Source organism: Lynx rufus, unplaced genomic scaffold (genome assembly GCF_022079265.1).
Source record: "Lynx rufus isolate CCGP_SWC_20201006 ecotype Redwood Valley unplaced genomic scaffold, mLynRuf1.p SCAF_2, whole genome shotgun sequence".
Taxonomy (NCBI): domain Eukaryota; kingdom Metazoa; phylum Chordata; class Mammalia; order Carnivora; family Felidae; genus Lynx; species Lynx rufus.
In genome coordinates, this window is record NW_025814834.1 from 200,577,582 (window position 1) to 200,595,466 (window position 17,885).

General features: G+C 50.1%; 1 protein-coding gene across 1 annotated transcript in view; it reads left to right on the forward strand.

Annotated features, from left to right (window-relative positions):
• Positions 1-11,440, forward strand: part of MECR (mitochondrial trans-2-enoyl-CoA reductase) — a 31,983-nt gene extending 20,543 nt beyond the window's left edge. The window contains exons 4-10 of the mRNA XM_047085353.1: positions 892-1,035; positions 3,661-3,763; positions 4,832-4,934; positions 6,526-6,599; positions 9,411-9,471; positions 9,631-9,703; positions 11,096-11,440. Of these exons, the coding sequence (XP_046941309.1) occupies positions 892-1,035; positions 3,661-3,763; positions 4,832-4,934; positions 6,526-6,599; positions 9,411-9,471; positions 9,631-9,703; positions 11,096-11,256 (719 nt within the window). The 3' untranslated portion in view covers positions 11,257-11,440. The remainder of the gene's footprint in view (positions 1-891; positions 1,036-3,660; positions 3,764-4,831; positions 4,935-6,525; positions 6,600-9,410; positions 9,472-9,630; positions 9,704-11,095) is intronic.
• The last annotated feature ends 6,445 nt before the right edge of the window (positions 11,441-17,885 follow it).

Below are 17,885 nucleotides of genomic sequence, written 5' to 3' on the forward strand. Positions count from 1 at the left end.
TGAGTGACATTCTTGGCATCTGTACCCTTTAACTCTTAGCTTGCACCTCCTCAGAGAAGCTGTCCCTGACCCCCATCTCAAGGAATTCTCCCCACTGCAATTGTCTGTTTCTCACCTGATTTCCCCTGGAATGAAACTCCGTGAAAGGACGGAACGCGTCTACACTGTCCGAGCACGTGGCCCCCAGTAGGAGCACACTAAGTATCTGTAGGTGGGGCGCCCAGATTAGTCGGGTGACTTTGGGCAAGTCACTTTCTTGGCTTCCTACCCTGTTAAATGAGGAGGTTAAACTCGATGCTCTAAGGGCCTTCTCAACACTGACATTTTACAATTCTTTTGTCTGCAGCTAGAACGTGGCCTGGAGGTTAATGGTCACTTCTCTCCAGTTTACAGGAGTTTGTCATTGCCCTTGTGTCATTTGATTTGTGCAGCAGCTCTTGGAGGAGGCCAGTATCATTTACATATGAGGGTAACCAAAACGCAGTAATTTGCGCAAACCAGCAAAACCAGGTCCCAAAGCTAGGCCTTTGACTTCTACTTTCATGCTTTTTTCCATAATACCGCCCAAGTCAACGTGCCCTACGTAAGGAGAATGAGGACCGAATAGGGAAAGGGAGGCTTTCGCAGCTTCTCTTGCCCTGGTTGTGATGTTACTCAGAATCCAGTAGCTTCAGATCCTTAGCTACATCTGATGGAACCAATGTGCTAATAACAAAATCGCTATCATGAGGACTCAGAGATTCAAAAGGATTTCAAGATCTTCTTTTTTCCCTGAGTCTTACTTGAATTGAAGGCTGATGTCTTAGGCGCCCATTTACTGAGGAGGGTGTCTTGGGGCCAGTTGTGGAGAGAGAGCCTTTCTCACGACCCCGGCCCCATCCCCTGACTCAGGAACCTGGCGGACTGAGGCTGTGTTCAGCGAGGAAGCACTGATCGGAGTTCCAAGTGACATCCCTCTTCAGAGCGCCGCCACCCTGAGTGTCAATCCCTGCACGGCCTACAGGATGTTGATGGACTTTGAGCAGCTGCAGCCAGGTAGGAACCGCCAGGTGCGGGGAGCGGGCTGGGATCTCCTGACTGGGTGTGACCCACATCCTGACCCCGAGGCCCTGACAGCTCACCAGTAAGGGGCCGAGAGGCAGACGGGCCCCTAACCTGGGCAAGTGTGTGGTTGCTGCTTTTGTTTTGTTAGCTTAGTTCCTAGAAAGTGTGCTGGAACCCCATGAGGAGAACAGTCTGGAAAACCGCTGAGGGATCACATTCCCTAGAGCTTGGGATGGGATTCTGCCATTCAGCAGAAACGTATGGCGCTGTGCTAAGGTCTGTGACACAACAAAGCCAGACAAGATAGACGGTGCCTGTGTTCTCAGTAAAATGCTGAACTGAGTTATTCCACTCAGCATTTCTATGGCACTTTCCAGGTCACATAAGTGCCTTTCCATGCGTTACCCCAGTGACTGCATTAAATCTTCAAAGCAGTGTGGTGAGGTTGGTATCACTGGTTGAGAGTTCAGGCCCCAGGCAGACAACCTCAGTCTGAATACCAGAATCACCTTTCACTATGAACTGACCTCTCAAATCATCAGATTTTTCATCTATAAAACGGACAGTAAGGGGTTTTGATGGTTAGCTGGAACACTGCGGTGTAACACTCAGTGCGGGGCCTGGCACACAGCGCAGTAATTAAGCGCTGCTTTTATTATTCTTCCTTTTCATAAAGGAGGAGACTGAGGTCCAGAGAAGTAAACTACTTGGGCGAGATCACTCAGCAAGGAAATGACAAAGCCGGATGTTCTATTTGGGGTTCCCTGAAAGCAGAGCCTGAGGCAAGGACTGAGTGAGGGTGGACAGTTTGCTGGGGAGGTGATCCCAGGAAGCAGGAGTGAAGGATTGGGAGAGGGAGCCAGGGAAAGGAGGAAAAGCCAGTGAAGGCTGATTACTGCTGTGGGCGAGCAGGGCTCAGTCTTGCTGGGAGGAGGCCTCCAAAGATCCTCATAGAACCCACCTCAGCATTGGCCTCCCATTGTCGGAAGGTCACCCTTCACACTATGCATGTCCACGGACTATAGAAGTCACCTAGTCTAGCTCTGCCACGCCAGTGAGGAAACTGAGGCAGAGATGTTGGAACGAGATAAGCTTAGATTGCCACTAATGCTTGTAGCTGGCTGAAAACCAGTCCCAGCTTCCTGCAAAGAGAAAGGCAGTTCTCACAGCTGTGCCAGGGCGATCCCGGGAGGCTTTGGTGGAGAAAACCAGTCCTGGTTAAGGAGACGTTTTGGTCACCTGCGTCTCATCCCCTCCGGCCACCTCTAATTTGGGCCACAGTTGTGGTGGACATCAGGGTATTCTGACACCACCCCACCTCAGTTGCCCGTGGCATCTCTCCACCTGCCTGCCTGAGGGCAGGTGTGGTCTGGGCTAGATCAGTGTTAAACTAAATTGTCATACTGACCCATTGTAAGAATTACATTTTACACTGTAATCCAGTACATAGATATATGTATGAGTATATATATAACGGAAAACAAAGTTTTATGGAGCAGTATTTGCCCTTACTATGTGTGACGCAGTGTGTTCTTCTTAATTCTCTGTTCCTCAATCTTAACTGAAAAAAAAAAAAATGTTGCTTACAACCCACTAGCTTGATTTCATAACCCACTGATGACAATCTGTGAGCTGACTCCTGCCTACAGAGAATAGGCATTCTTCTTCCAGGAAATCCCCTGTCTGTAGCACCAGATCCCTGCATTTCAGATCATATTTCAGGGGTGACAGAGCACCTTGCTGGACACAGTGGCATTCGACTAATCCGGAGCATCCTGATTGGCACTCCCAGGATTCCTGTTTTATGCGGAGGAAACGGAGGTCATGACCTCTCTCATGTCATTCAGTTACAGCCAGTGGGGAAGCCGGGACTCACACCAGATCGATCTGATTTCAGAGCCCACGTTTTCCCCGCATGCCACGCTGCCTCCCCCATTGGCTAGTTCCAAAGCCTCGGCTTTGACCACAGACTATCTGTAGGATGCTGTTTCTGGAGCTCTGGGTTTCTCCAGCATTGATCCCATTTCAAGGCAGTGTGCCCTTACTGAGCAGCACAAAGGGGGAATAAGGCATGGCCATGTCCTCAGGAAGCTGCAGGCTCTTGCTAGAAATGGGCATGTCCACAACCAAGTATAAGACGGGGCACACCATGTGCGGAGAGAGAGCCAGAGGAGCACACAGAAGGAAGATGGGAAGGGGGCCGCGCTTGAGCTGTGCTTCAAGGAGTATATGGGATTTCAAAATGAAGGAAGAGAGAAGGAGGGAAACATTGCAAACCATGGAAATAATCTAAGAGATTTGAGGGCATAAAAATCGAGAGGATGATGAACAATATAAAATCGTTTACACAGTGGGATCTAAATTACATATAGTATGGACTCTTAATTGCCAAGCCCTGGGAGGCACCATGGGTGTCATGGAATTTGGAGGTGGGGGGGATCACTGGGAAAAGAGTAGCAACACTCCAAGATCTGAGAAGACTCAGCAGCCAGGTCCTGGGTCATTCTGAGCCTGAGCACTCCCATCTCTTACCCTACAATAGTATCCCAGACAGGAAGCACTTGACCTGTTTACAGGTCTTCAGGACTTGACTTGGGTCTCTTCCTGGCTCTACAGGAGACAGTGTCATCCAGAATGCGTCCAACAGTGGAGTGGGGCAAGCAGTCATTCAGATCGCCGCAGCCCTGGGCCTCAGGACCGTCAATGTGGTCCGAGACAGGTGCGTGGGGGGGGCCTTATCCCAGTGCACGAGACTTAGGCCTTTCCACCCAGCATCCCTGCAAGCGCCCCTGTGTCCACCAGATGGCGCCCGTGCATAAGCAGCCCGCAGACAGATCCTTCAGCCACCAGAAAAGAGGCCCACTTGGCCTCCGGCTATAGGATGAGTGACTATCCCAAATGTAAAAGGAGAGCTGGAAGGAGCTGAAGCCGGCCCTTGCTGAGCAGCTGAGAGTTTTTGTGTCTGTGATAACCTCGTGATTTCAAGGCCACGCTTCATCTTTGGGAATCTGTTAAGCTGTGTTTGTTATTCCTTCTGTAAACTGTCTGACCCGGGGCCCTTTCTCCCCTTGCATCTGTGTGGCACTTGAGCTGTACTAAATATGGATGTGAAGGAGATGGGGCAGGCTTGTCATCTGTGTTACAGTGAGGAAACAAGGTTCAGAGAAAGGAAGCCATTTGCTCAGGAAGACCCATCAAGTCAGTAATAGACTTAGTTCCCTGCCTTGTTCTCTTTCCATCATGCCATCCAGTTTCCTTAAGCCTCACTGTCAACAAACGTGGCTATATCTGTGGTGGAAGTCCAGTCTTTGGGGGAGAATTGACACTCGCTTCCCTTCCCTATTCCCTCAGTTGTGTTAACAAAAATCAGTCTGTTTGCCCTGGCCAGAGAGGCCCAGAGCCACCCCTGGGCTGGAGTATGTTTGCACAACACCCTGAAGAGCCCCTTGAAAAGAGGAGGAGAAAGGAAATGAAGTTTGTCATTTCAGTAGACAAAATCAGGAAGTGAAATGACTTCTCCCTGGGCCAGATGGTTTCTAGCACCTTTGAGCTGGCAAGGACTGTGGAAATCACCCTGTATTGCCAGTGAGGAAACCGAGGCCAAGAGGTGTTGGAGTGTGATGAAATCCGGTAGCCAGCCCCTGTGTAGGGCCTGGCTTACCCTCAATCCCAGCTTCCCACAAAGAGAAACTCATGTTCTCACAGCCATAGCAGAGGAGTCCTAGGAGCCTCTGGGAGAGAAAGGCAGCAGGAGTGCTAAGGGCTGTGGATTGTGCTTGGTTTCTAGGCCTGACATCCAGAAGCTGACTGACAGACTGAAGAATCTAGGGGCTGAGCATGTTCTCACAGAAGATGAGCTAAGGAAGCATGAAATGAAAAATTTCTTTAAGGTATGTAGGCTGAGGGGCATTGTGCCTTCATTCCATGCTCATCTCCCTGGAAAAAGTTGACCTGATAGAAAAGCTGGGACTGGCCCCGTCACTTCTCTCCAAATCCTCCCTTCATCTCTTTGTGGAAGGACAAAACCCATTCCCTCAGCCAGGGGACGACATGCATCAAGTGCCCAGATGCTGTGAGGGAGGCGGTAGAGACAGACGAAGTCCAAGAAACCCTGGATTATTTGTACTTTTGAATATTTTTAGCAGGCCACATCAGCCCATACAGTTAGTGTGAGTCTCAGAGCTGGGAGAGGACCTGAGGAAACTGAGCCACAGAGAAGGAAGAGAAAGGAAAGAAGTACGTCTCTGAAGCCCTTTCTTTGTATTGTATCTGATAATCCCCACAAAAGGTCAACAAAGCAGGTGCTCTCTCTTTTCTAGATGAGAAAACCAAGTCTCCAAAGAGATAAAGGATTTCACCAAAGCCACACAGTTATAAGTGGAGTCAGGGCTGGCCCCAGGTCTCTCTGAACTCACAGCCTCTTAACCTTCTAGAACCTCCACCCCCAGCATACCTAACAGGTGACCAAACTTCAGCCTCTGTCTCCTGAACCCAGGAGTGACCAAACACACACACCCCCTCGAGAACACCTGCCTCTTAAGAACATCTCCGAGGGGCGCCTTGGTGGCGCAGTCGGTTAAGCGTCCGACTTCAGCCAGGTCACGATCTCGCGGTCCGTGAGTTCGAGCCCCGCGTCAGGCTCTGGGCTGATGGCTCAGAGCCTGGAGCCTGTTTCCGATTCTGTGTCTCCCTCTCTCTCTGCCCCTCGCCCGTTCATGCTCTGTCTCTCTCTGTCCCAAAAATAAATAAACGTTGAAAAAAAAAATTTTTTTTTTAAATAAAGAACATCTCCGGAGCAGCAGATCAGCACCTCTAACTCAAACTGAGCTGTGAGCACAGAGAAGAAGTACACTTGGGGGACCTAGAGTCCTTCGAAAAGGAATGTACGTGCCCTCTGTCTGTCCTTTCCTAGAGAGGAGTTTTGAACAAAATTCCAAAACGTAACAGGATTAAGCTGATAAAGCAAAGGTCCTTGCAGAGCAGAGTGTGAAGGCAACACTATCCCATTTTCCTTCACTGCCCCCCACCCCCTGACACAGCACCTGTGGAAAGGAAGTGCTGTTTGTGGCAAGCTTTAGACCCCATGAGTAAGGGGGCACCTGGCGGGTTCTGTCGGTAGAGCATGCAACTCTCAGTCTCAGGGTCGTGAGCTCAAGCCCCACACTAGGCATGGAGTCTACTTAAAAAAAAGAAAGAAAGAGGGGCGCCTGGGTGGCTCAGTCAGTTGAGTGACCGACTTCGGCTCAGGTCATGATCTCGCGGTTTGGGAGTTCGAGCCCCGCGTTGGGCTCTGTGCTGACAGCTCGGAGCCTGGAGCCTGCTTCCAATTCTGTGTCTCCCTCTCTCTGCCCCTTCCCCACTCATGCTCTGTCTCTCTCTGTCTCAGAAATAAATAAACATAAAAAAAAATTTTTTTTTTTAAAGAAAGAAATCCCACACATACAGTGGTAGCTCCCTCACTACAGGTTCCTTATTTTCCAGGACATGCCCCAGCCCCGACTTGCTCTCAACTGCGTTGGCGGGAAAAGCTCCACAGAGCTGCTGCGACACTTAGCGTAAGTCCCTTGGCCCTGCAAGTCTTGTTGGCCCAAGCTCTCTGAGCTTGTAGCTGGGAGGACTGGCAAGTGACCCAATCCCAGTGGGCAACGCAAGCCAAGCCAGGTCAGCATAACCCTGGGTAGGAAATGGATCGCCATCATTTCCTGGTTATCCAGGCACTTCCTTTCTCAGCCTGTTCCTTTATAAGTGACCGATAGACCCAGCCGCTTTGTTTTTCCAAGGGACCCCAGAAGTAGATGGCTAAGCTTTCTGTGATAGGGGAACAGTTAAGGATTCATAACCTAGGGACCTCTTCAAAAGTCACTTAGTCCTAGCTTGTTAGCTTTTAAATTTTTTATTAGCTTTTAAAAATAGATTCTAATTTTAGAGGTAACGTTATTGCTATTACAAAGCATTTTGAAAGCATGTAAAAGTACAAAGGAAGGGGCACACCTGGCTGGCTCAGTCGGTGGAGGGTGCAATTCTTGATCTCAAGGTTGTGAGTTTGAGCCCCATGTGGGGTGTGGAGATTACTTAAAAAATAAAATCTTCCCCCAAAAAGGACAAAGGAAAAATTAAGCAGGAAAGTTAGCTATCATCCCACCACCAAGGGGGATAAGCATTGTTGACAATATTAACAGTGGGTGTCCTTCCATTCTTTTTGCCATTAATATAAAGTTCCTGGGGCGCCCGGGTGGCTCAGTCGGTTAAGCGTCTGACTTTAGCTCAGGTCATGATCTCAAGGTCTGTGAGTTCGAGCCCCGCCTCAGGCTCCGTGCTGACAGCTCGGAGCCTGGAGCCTGCTTCGGATTCTGTGTCTCCGTCTCTCTCTGCCCCTCCCCCGCTCGTGCTCTGCCTCTCTCTCTCTCTCTTTCTCTCAAAAATAAATAAACATTTAAAATATATATATAAAGTTCCTGAGCTGAGGAACTTTCCAACTAAAGCAGGAATCCCCTCAGCAACATTGGTTGACACATTCTTGCTAGCACTCACTAGCTAAGAGACACAGAGATGGCTCAGACACTGAAGGAACTCTCTAGAACTCCTAGGCTAGATGGGGAGATGGGTCATGTGGTCAGAGAGCTGTGATAGTGATCGCTGAGTATTCGCCTGTGCACCAGACTCTGTGCAGAGTGCTTGACTTACCCCACCCCCCTCCACAACCACCAAAGGGGGGGATACTCTGCCCATCCCCATTGATACAAGGCCCAGAGAGGGTAATTACCTTGCCCAAAGTCTAGGAAGTGGAAGAGCCAGGCTTAACCCCAAGTTCTCGTGACTCCTGCATACACCCCTCCCGCCCTACTTCGGCAGCCTCAAGGGCAGCCCGTGACCCCTGCAGCACTCGCTGTAGGAGGAAGCCTTGAGCAGTAGTTACAGATGTAGGTGCTGGAGTCAGAAAGTCCCAGCTCTGCTACTTACTAGCTGTGGGCCTGTGAAAAGTTAGGCAATACATAAAAGATCCAGGCCTCAGTCTCCTCGCATGTACAGTGGGGGGATAGAAACCCTTTCTGCCTCAGAAGGGTCGTCTAAAGACACTGAGGTGATGCACAAATCGCCATACAGACAGAGGTGGGCTTCATTTTCCCCGCTGTAAAATGAGAGCAATGAAAGTGCTCCCTGGGGGTCCCAGGGACGACTCACCACATCAGTGCACATGGAAATGCTCAGACCTGGCCCCAGCACCTAAAAAACGCCCAGTAAACGTCAGCTATTCAGATTAGAACAAGTGCAGAGGCTGTGGGGAGTTGGGGGGGGAGGGCTTTATCCCAGAAAGGAGCTACTTTCTGGGACAAGTGTCAGGCGAAGGGAACTTAAGACCAAACTGCCCACAAACCTCATGGACAAAGAGTTACATGCCTCACACGGCAACAGCTTCCACTTTGTAGTTCACAGAGCACCACGTCCACACCCGCCATCATCCTTGACCAGCAGACTCCTAAAAGCCAGGGAGTGGGGAAGGGAACACAGGTTAAATGGAGCACAGAAGTCCGAGCTTGTTAGTTTTTAAAAATCATTTGAGCCTCTCCCCTGTTGGACTGCTGGAGCAGGTGTGGGTGTCAGACAGCAGGTCCTGGCAAGACCCCTCCTGCAGCGACGGCAATTGCCCACTGCCCTCCCTCTCCCCACCCACACTGTTCCTTATCTGTATGGCCATCTCACCTCACGGATCCTCAGGTGAGTCCGGACAGACGGAGGGCAGAGGTCTGCACTGCACCAGTGTCTGTGCACTGCCCAAGGCCACACATCTAGGAGTGGAGGGGAGCCAGGTCTTGAGCTCTTCTCAATAGAGCGTGCTTCTTTGTAACACTTCATCCAAGCCCGGCTGGGTGGTTAGATGGGTGGGTTCCCAACCCTGTCATGTGGCAACGTGTTTGTTGGTTGACTTTAACACAGGTTCTTGCTTCCTGATACATTAGGTCTGGGTCGAGCCTAGGAATCTGTAGTTTTTGAAACATTCCCAAGGATTCTGAGATCAAGGTTCAGAAACCAGGCTTGGAGGGGCTCCTGGGTGGCTCAGTCAGTTAAACAACTGACTTCGGCTCAGGTCATGATCTTACGGTTCGTGAGTTCAAGCCCCGCGTTGGGCTGTGTGCTGACGGCTCACAACCTGGAACCTGCTTTGGATTCTTTGTCTCCCTCTTTCCCTGCCCGTCCCTCCCTCTCTCTCTTCCCACCCTCTCATTCTCTTTTTTTCTCTCTCAAAAATAAATATTAAAAAAAAAATTTTTTTTAACAAAACCAGGGTGGGAATAGAAGTGTTCCGGCAGGTTTGAGAAGAGCTCTATCTCTGTCTCTACCCACTCTGTTCTCTCTGGTCTCTTCAGGCCTGGGGGAACCATGGTGACCTACGGGGGAATGGCCAAGCAGCCTGTCATAGCCTCTGTGGTAAGCTGGTGAGGGAGGCAGACCTGGACACCACAGTTGTCCAAACCCACATGGTGCCCTTGTCCTTGGGCAGGAGGGTGGGGGTGGGCGGGTCTGTACCTTAGGCATCACCCGAAGTGCTTGCCCTCAGAGCCCAGTACATCCTTGTTGTGTCCACAGAGCCAGCTCATTTTTAAGGATCTCAAACTTCGAGGCTTTTGGTTATCCCAGTGGAAGAAGGACCACAGTCCAGGTGAGTGGATGATGGCCCCGTTGCGAACGGTCACATGAGAGGGCAGTGCCTCCTGCAGAAGTGACCAGCCGTTCTGAGCTCTGGAGAGGTGATTGGCTCCCCAGCACCACGGCAGTTTAAAGGAAAATATTCTCTAGCCACTGCCGCAGCCAGCAAATTAGGTATTGGGGGAAAGTGGGCTAGTCCTGGGGGGTGGTGGCACTGAGCAAGGCAGACACTGTCCCCGTCCTGAGCAGCTGCCAGTGGGGAAAACTGCCACGGAAGACAGCCACGTAAAGGGAATAAATTCTGGAGCCAGCCCACCTGGGTTCAAATCCTGCTCCCACCATTACTAGTGATAGGTTCTGCCTGGCCTAACCCTGGGGTCTGCACAAGTTATTTCCATCTCAGTTTGGATATCGTAGTTGCCTAGACGTCGTTAGCCCTGTGTGGTAGAGGAGGAAACTGAGGTTCAGAGTGGTTAGGGTCGCCCCACCTAGGGAGTGGTGCAGCCACGGTGTGAACTAGTCTCTTCAAGTCCAGAACCTGAGCCAGTACACTACTCTTCCTCTTCTGGAGGGCTGGCTGCCCAGAAGGTGACCCCTCGAGCTGAGACTGAAGAATCACATGGAGTCGCCCCGATGAAGGGGAGGAGAGTGGTGGCGTCAGTGGCGTATTTCAGGCCGGAAAGGTAGCCCATGCAAAAGCCCATTGCGGAGGGTGGGAGCCTGGCCAGATAGGTTGCGACCAGATTATGACAGGCCTTGCAAACCTTAAGGAGCTCAGACTCTACCTGAAAGGCAAGTGAAGATCCACCGAAGCACTTTCAACAGGGGGTGTGATCAGAGTTGAATGTTGCATGATTTGATGTCTATGAAAAAAACATTTGTCAGCCTAAGCCAAGACCATATTGCCACTTCCCATCTTCCTGGACCATATTGGGGGCAGGCCCTAAGAGGGGATGTTCGGGACCTCTCACCTCATAGGGTTCTAAGGGAGCCCTGGGCTCTCAGGGAAAGCTCCTTTCCCTGAGCAAAGCCCGTCTGTTCCACTCCAGCTGGCCCGCCAGGCACACCCACCCCTCCCTTTGCCTTTTCTAGCTGCCTCTTCTAGCTGACTCAAAGTAATCCTGCCCCTCCCGCCATTCAGGACTCCCAGTCACATCCCAGTCAGGTTCTGTGGGTCTGCGCCCTCGTAGCCACCACTCTGCCTGCCCATCAGCTCCTGGGGCCGCTCCCCGTCTCCTCTGTCCTACCCCGCCGGGGACCGGTTTGCCTCCACAGCCTCCCTATCCATGGCCAAGCCTGGGCTCTCAGGCTTTCCTGGAGTTCAGCGCCAGCTTCTGCCACTGGGGGTGGCCCACGGTCTGTCTTGCCGCTGTTCCCACGTCTGACTTCCTCCAACCTCCCACAGCCCAGTTCAAGGAGCTGATCCTCACACTGTGCAGTCTCATCAGCCGAGGCCAGCTCACGGCCCCTGCCTGCTCCGAGGTCCCACTGCAGGACTACCAGCGTGCCTTGGAAGCCTCAATGCAGCCCTTCGTGTCTTCAAAGCAGATTCTGACCATGTGCTAATCGCATAGGAGCCAGAGTGAGGTGGGAGGGAAGACGGATCGGTAGGACTGGTTTCGGGCCCCTCGGTCAGGGCCCTCAGCTTTCCCCAGGCTGCCCTCTGACTAGGGGGGTTGTGAAGCCAGCCAGGGCCAGCCCCTGGGTATCTAATAAAGTCTGAACTTCCTAAGAACAGACACACACAAAACCAACAGAAGTCATCCCTGTTGAGAAGAACCCTCAGTTGTGCACCTGCCATTCCAGCATTAAGAAAGCCCCCTTGCCCATCCTCCAACTTGTCCTCCAGCAATGATTTCCTGACCACCCTGAAAGCAAAGTGAGGGTGGGGACTGGCAGGTACAAAAGCCAGTAGGATGCAGTCTCCACCCCCAGGCTGTCCCAGAGGAGCAGAAAGGAAGGTTTGACTCATTCCGGGTGGTGCGGGGCTCCGTGTGGGACGGGAGGAGGATCAGCTACCTGAGAGGGTGAATGCCAGGCTAAGGAGCCAAGGAGTCGGGGTCTCAGGTGGCTGGACCACCCTCCTGGAATGTCTGTCCTAACTGGGGAAATAGTTGTTACACCAGTGCTTCTCAACCTGAAGTCATTTTACCCCCAAGGACGTTTGACAGTGTCTGGAGACGTTCTCAGTCATAATTGACAGGGTGCGATCGGCATCTAGTGGGTAGAGATCAGTGATGCTGCTCAGATAGCATCTGGTGCACAGAACAGCCTTCCTCAACAGAATGATCCAGCCCAAGATGTCCATAGTGCCACTGTCGAGAAACCCTGAATTAAGCTAACAGTCCCACAATCACTGCCCTGGTGATTCAAGTGCTAAAGAAGATGCATGTGAAGTGCTATGATGGCATAACTGAGGTCTTGTCCTAGGCCTGGAGTCAGGGGAGCCTTCCTGACATGAAAGTGGGTTCTGAAAATGAGTAGCTTTATTCAGAGAAAGAGAAGAGTTTGACATCATGTGACTTTTTGTGTTTCCCTTATGATCCACTCACCCTGATGGAAAAAAACTAGAGACTGTTCCCTGGTCACCGGGCCTACTTTCCCTTAGCTCAAGAGCCTCTTTCAAGGAGTATTTACTAGATACCCAGTGTGTGCCTGAGGCACACAGGGAATGCCTGTGAGGGGGCGGAGGCGGGGGCTGGCCCTCTGGCTGCTTAGCCTAGTGCAGGGGACCAACCTTCCCAGCATACTAATGAGGCCTCTGACAGAGGTGTCCAGAGGGCCCTGGAGACACGGCAACTCTGCCTGAGGGTTGAAGGAAGGCTTCGTGGAAGAAGTGTCGTCCACAGCATATGGTGAAGGCCAAGCAAGAAAACGTGCATCCAGCAGAACCAGCAGCACATGCACAAGCCTGCTTCTGCTGCCTGAGGTTGGAGAGTGTGAGGGCTGAGGTGGGAGCTGTGGGTACAGGTCAGAGCAGGAAGGTTCGAGAAGTCAGGACTTACCCTTCAGAACTGGCGAGGCACAGAGGGGTTTTCAGCAGCAGGGTGATATGGGAAAACTGGCTCAGAAGACCAGAGGGCACCCAGGCTTATCACAGACACGTACGTAGGCCCCTGACCTAATGCTCTTGCCTTTGGGAGCATCTTGTGTGTCCTCTGGAGAAAAGGACTTGGCTTCAGCCCAGAGCTGGGGAAGGTCTGCACGTGTCCTCTTGATAAGAGTTGCTACCTTGTGCACGTAGGCTCAGGATCAGCCCCAGCTTGCCCAAGTCCCTCCCGTCCCCTGTCTTCTGTCCTTGAAAAAAACGCCTGAGAGGGTGGAGGAGGCTGCCCAAAGGCTACAGGAATGAACGGTTAGAATTAGGTTCTTTAGGAGGAGTCCACAGTGTTGGGTTAGGGGAATGATGAGCCTGCAGCCATGGAGAGGGGACAGCCCCCGGTACAGACTCAGAGGAGATAGACACGATGGAGGAAGGTTCCTAACACTATGGTTAGAGACCCCGTGGAGGGCCGTGCAAAACCTCCTAAGAACAATATCTCTAGGGGTCTGGAGGTGACATTTGGTTGTGCTTTATTTTCTTTATTTTTATTTTTTTAAATGTTTCTTTTTGAGAGAAAGAAAGAGCACAAGCAGGGGAAGGGCAGAGAGAGAGACACACACACAGAATCTGAAGCAGGCCCCAGGCTCTAAGCTGTCAGCACACAGCCTGACGCAGGGCTCGAACTCACGAACTGCAAGATCATGACCTGAGCCGAAGTCAGACACTTAACCGACTGAGCCACCCAGCACCCCTGGGCTGTGCTTTAAAGGATGATTATAGTTTTCTCAGAGAAGGGAGACATGCCTTCTAGACTAAGGGACCAGATTAAGCAAAATATATTATGGAGGCAGGGCGTTTATGTTAGAATCTTGTCATTTCCCCCCAAATATCCATTCTCTTCCTAAGAACACATGATTTTTACATAGGCACATGGTAACCTGGAATAGTTTTCCTGCCTTCCTTGCAGCAGACAAGGTCCATCCCTTGTGATGCAAGCAGAAGTGGTAGGTGTTGATTTCTTAAGAACCTCTTTAACATGTAGCCAGCATCCGGCCTGTACCTGTTTCTTCCCCTTCCATCTTCCTCCTGGCTGGCACACAGACCTGATTCCTGGAATTTGTACAGCCATCTTTGATCATGTTAAGAATGGGTCAGTGACAAGATCCAAGAAGCCTGGGTTCCTGGCACCCAGAAGCCCAGCTGCCCACCTCAGGATTTGTTTTACATGAGAAATAAGCCTCTGTGTTACTTAATTTTGTAGAATTTGGGCTGTCTCTGAAGCTAGCCATAAGTGATACATATTCTATGATTCAATTTATATTGGAATCAATCAAGCTGAAGCTGAAAAACTGAATTGCGGCTGTCTGTGATTCCCCACTAAGGAATTTGAACTTCAGCCTGTGGGCAATAGGGAACAAAAGGTTTCTGAGCCAGAAGATGAGAACTGTGCTTTGGGAAAACAATTCCTCCGGCAGCAGTTTGGGGGACAGTTGGGAGAAGGGAGGCACTAAACGAAGAGATAAAGTCAGAAATTCCCAGGCTTCTGAATTTCAGACAAGTAAAATCCGCAGAAATTTCAAAGGCCGGCGTGAGGATTACCAACATCTAGGAGGCCAGCGGAGAAAGGAGACTGTGACAAGACCGTGGCAAAAGAGGGTCTGACTTGAACTGGATCATCTCTTCCATATTTTACAAGTATAGGAGGCTGTTTTTCATTTTCATGCTGTGGAGTTGGGACAGCTCTGTTGGCCCACTAAATAAACAAAATCCTTTCTTAATGGCTGGGGGAGGAACCTTTGGCTCCAGGAGACTGAAAGAAGACGAACAGGCATTACCTCCTAAACCAAAAAGCTTGGGCACACCTGACGCCCTGAGGCTTCATGACTGTGGTGCTCCCTGTTTGTTGTCTTCTGGGAGCATCCACCCTGCCACCACCTACAGCCACTGACATAATATTGACTGCTTTGTGTCTTGGGAGATGAGATAGATAAGCCTGCTTTCCTCAGGGAAAGACGTGAGGCCCAGAAGAAAAAGGTTCTTGCATTCATCTGAGTGTCGCGGGCACGCATGTCCTTGCCCCTGAGAGCTCCTGGCTTCATCTGCCAGCCTCATGCTTCTTGGTAGGCACCATACCCTGGGTAAGACACTGGGCCCATCCAGAGCAGCTGGAAATGGTAGAGAAGAGAGACTTAGGCCTGGCACAATATCTGCCTGCATTTGCAGGCAGGAAAATCCAGGAACATGGCAGAGGTAAGGGGATGTTCGCACTCCCTGAAAGAAAAGAAGGCTTTCCCTGTGCCCTTAACCCTTTGCAGTGTATAAACCCTTTCACCCACATCTCCATTTGATTTTTGCAACTTCCCTCTATCATTGAGATTTTAGTATCATAACTTTGCAGAAGAGGAAGACGCCAAGCGAGGTGAAGTGAATTGCTCGAGGTCACACGGCAGGCAGCAGATCTGACACTAGGAGCCAGGTCCTCTGATCCTGTCTGGTCCCTCTACCAGTCCTGATTTTTTTGGCTCCAGTGATGATTAACATGTCAATCAGAAGAGAGTTCAAATTTCCCTGAGTCTGTATCTCATGGAGAGGCAGGAAAAAAGGGGAATCAGGAGGCTGTTAAAGTAGTTCAGGTAAGAGATCATTCATTTGTTCATTTAGTAACTGTTTTGAATGCCCATATGTGAAAAGCATTGTCATGGGTGCTAGGGATACAGTAGGAGAGAGACAAAGAACTTGGCCCTGGATACCAGGGAGCTTACATCCTAGTGGAGAAAGACCATGAACAAGTGAATAAACAAGGTAATTGCAGAGTATGGGAGGTGCTGTGAAAAAATCAAATAAAATACAGTGGTATCCTAGTGATGGGATACTTGAGATAAGGTGGGCTGGGAAGGTCTGAGACCTGAATAAGGAGTCAACCATATTGCAGACAGAAGTAACAGCCCAGTTAAAAACCCTGATGTGTGAACAGTATGACAGGGCCTGAACTAGCCAGTGGGAGTTAAGTAGATGCATCTGGCAACATTTAGAAGGAAGAATCAACAGGATAGACTAGGTGTGGTGGTTGCAGGTTGAACTTTATTTAGCACTTTGCTGGATGGAGGGTGTCACTGCCTGAGTTAGGGAACTCTGGAGGAGGAAGAGGGTTTAGAGACTGGCATTTCCCCTCTGCCAGGGCTGTCTTTCCCATCTGTATTAACAGGCTGATCAGACTATAAGACCACCAAGGTTAGTACCAGTTCTTAAGAATATTATGATCCTTACACAACTAGATTCCGAATGGATCAAAGATTGCAATATAAGTCCTGAAAATAGCATAATAAACCATGAGAGGTTGTTTTTGTTTTAAACCTGAGTGAGAAAAACCACCACACAAAATCCAGAATCAAAGAAAAATAAAGGATGGATAAATTGCCTCCATAAATATCTTCTGTTTCTGCATAGCAGAAGACACTCTGGGCAAAGTCAAAAGTCAAACTCGGAAAAAATATTTCCAATTCATCTAACAACGAGCTGATTTCCCTAATATATAGTGAGCTCTTATGAATCCATAAATAAAAAGGGGGAAAAATGTAAGCAGACACAGAAAGGAAAGTCTAAGTGTCTCTCAAAGATATGAAATGAGGCTCACTCCACTCAAGATAACTGCAAATTACACTACCCCGACATAGTGTTTTTCAGCTATCAGATTGACAAAGATCATAAAATTTGATAACATGGTGTTGATGATGAGATGGAGAAACAGGTACTTATGGAAGAGAATTGAGCAATATCTATCAAAACTACACTTGCCCACACCCTTTGACCCAACTGTCATACTTCTAGGAATACATCCTACCTATGTGTATATACAAAGTTACTCATTACGGCAGGTGTAAATAACAAATGGTTTGAACCTATCTCAAAATCCTTCATTGCTGCACCTATTCAGTCAATTACTGTGTATAATGGTACTTTATAAGCCATAAAAACGGTCCCGAGGAAGCTCCTTTTGTACTGATGGAATGATTTTCAAAATATAGTTAAGTGCAAAACTGTACATATAGTACACTACTATTGCTTTATTTGTGTGAAGTACCTCCCAAAGAACGTTTAGGAAACTGATTACACTGTTTGCTTCGGGGGTGGGAAACTAGGCGGCCAGAGGACGGAGATGATAAGACTTTTCGCCGTATTACTTGAACCAGTTAATGAATTATCCTTTCAAAATACAAGTTTACAAATAAATAAAAACAGCAAACAAAACTTCTTTGTGGTTCTAGGGAAATTGGGTTCGTGAGAAGGGAACCAATATTTATTGGTTCCTACCACGTTCCAGATACTGTCCCAAGCAGTACACTCTTCCCTATATACTGCCGGATTTAGTTACCCAGGTCGTCCAATTGAAATGGGATAAATTAATTTTACAATAGAAAATAAGTTAAATTGGCCAAGTGATTTAGTCAGTGTCAAGCCTAATTTAGCTCCAAAACTCCAGCCTTCTCCGCTTTCCACATTGCTCTTTAAATTGTCCTATTTTTAAAAAATAATAGTGGTATTTATCGGGCACTTGCGATGTGCTGGGAACAGTACGAAGTGCTTGACGTATTCTCATGTATAACTCTCTAGTCAACTCTGGAAGGTTGGAATTGCTATTCCCTTTGCAGGGAGAAGACCAACGAGACTCAGAGAAGTGGCGCGTAACCGGCCCAAGGTCACGGATACAAAGACGGTTAGAAGCCGGACTTAACTCCAAAGCTCCTGCTCAGAAGTCGAAACCACTCCCGGTTCAAAGGACAAAAGCAGGAACGCTTGCAGGGCGGGAGGAGCCTCAGGCACTTCCGGGGGAGAAGCGAAGCCACCCGGCTGCGGAAGGCGGCGCAGGCTCGCCACAGCGAGCTCGCGAGAGGACGTGCCGGGAGGCGGGCACCGTCCGCCCCGCCTGCGCCGCCTGTCGATCATCTGGCCCTGCCTCACGCTGGAGCGCCCATGGGCAAGCCCCGCCCCCACTCCTGGCCGGGCGGGAAGCGAACGCGTGCTCCCTCCCGTTACCCTCCGCCTGCGGGGAGGGCGGGGAAGGCGGGAGGCGCGCGCTCGCGTGCTGCGTGCTCGCGTACGTCGCTAGGGTTCGGCTGCGTCCGTCCCGCCGCTCGCCCGTTGCCGCCGCCGC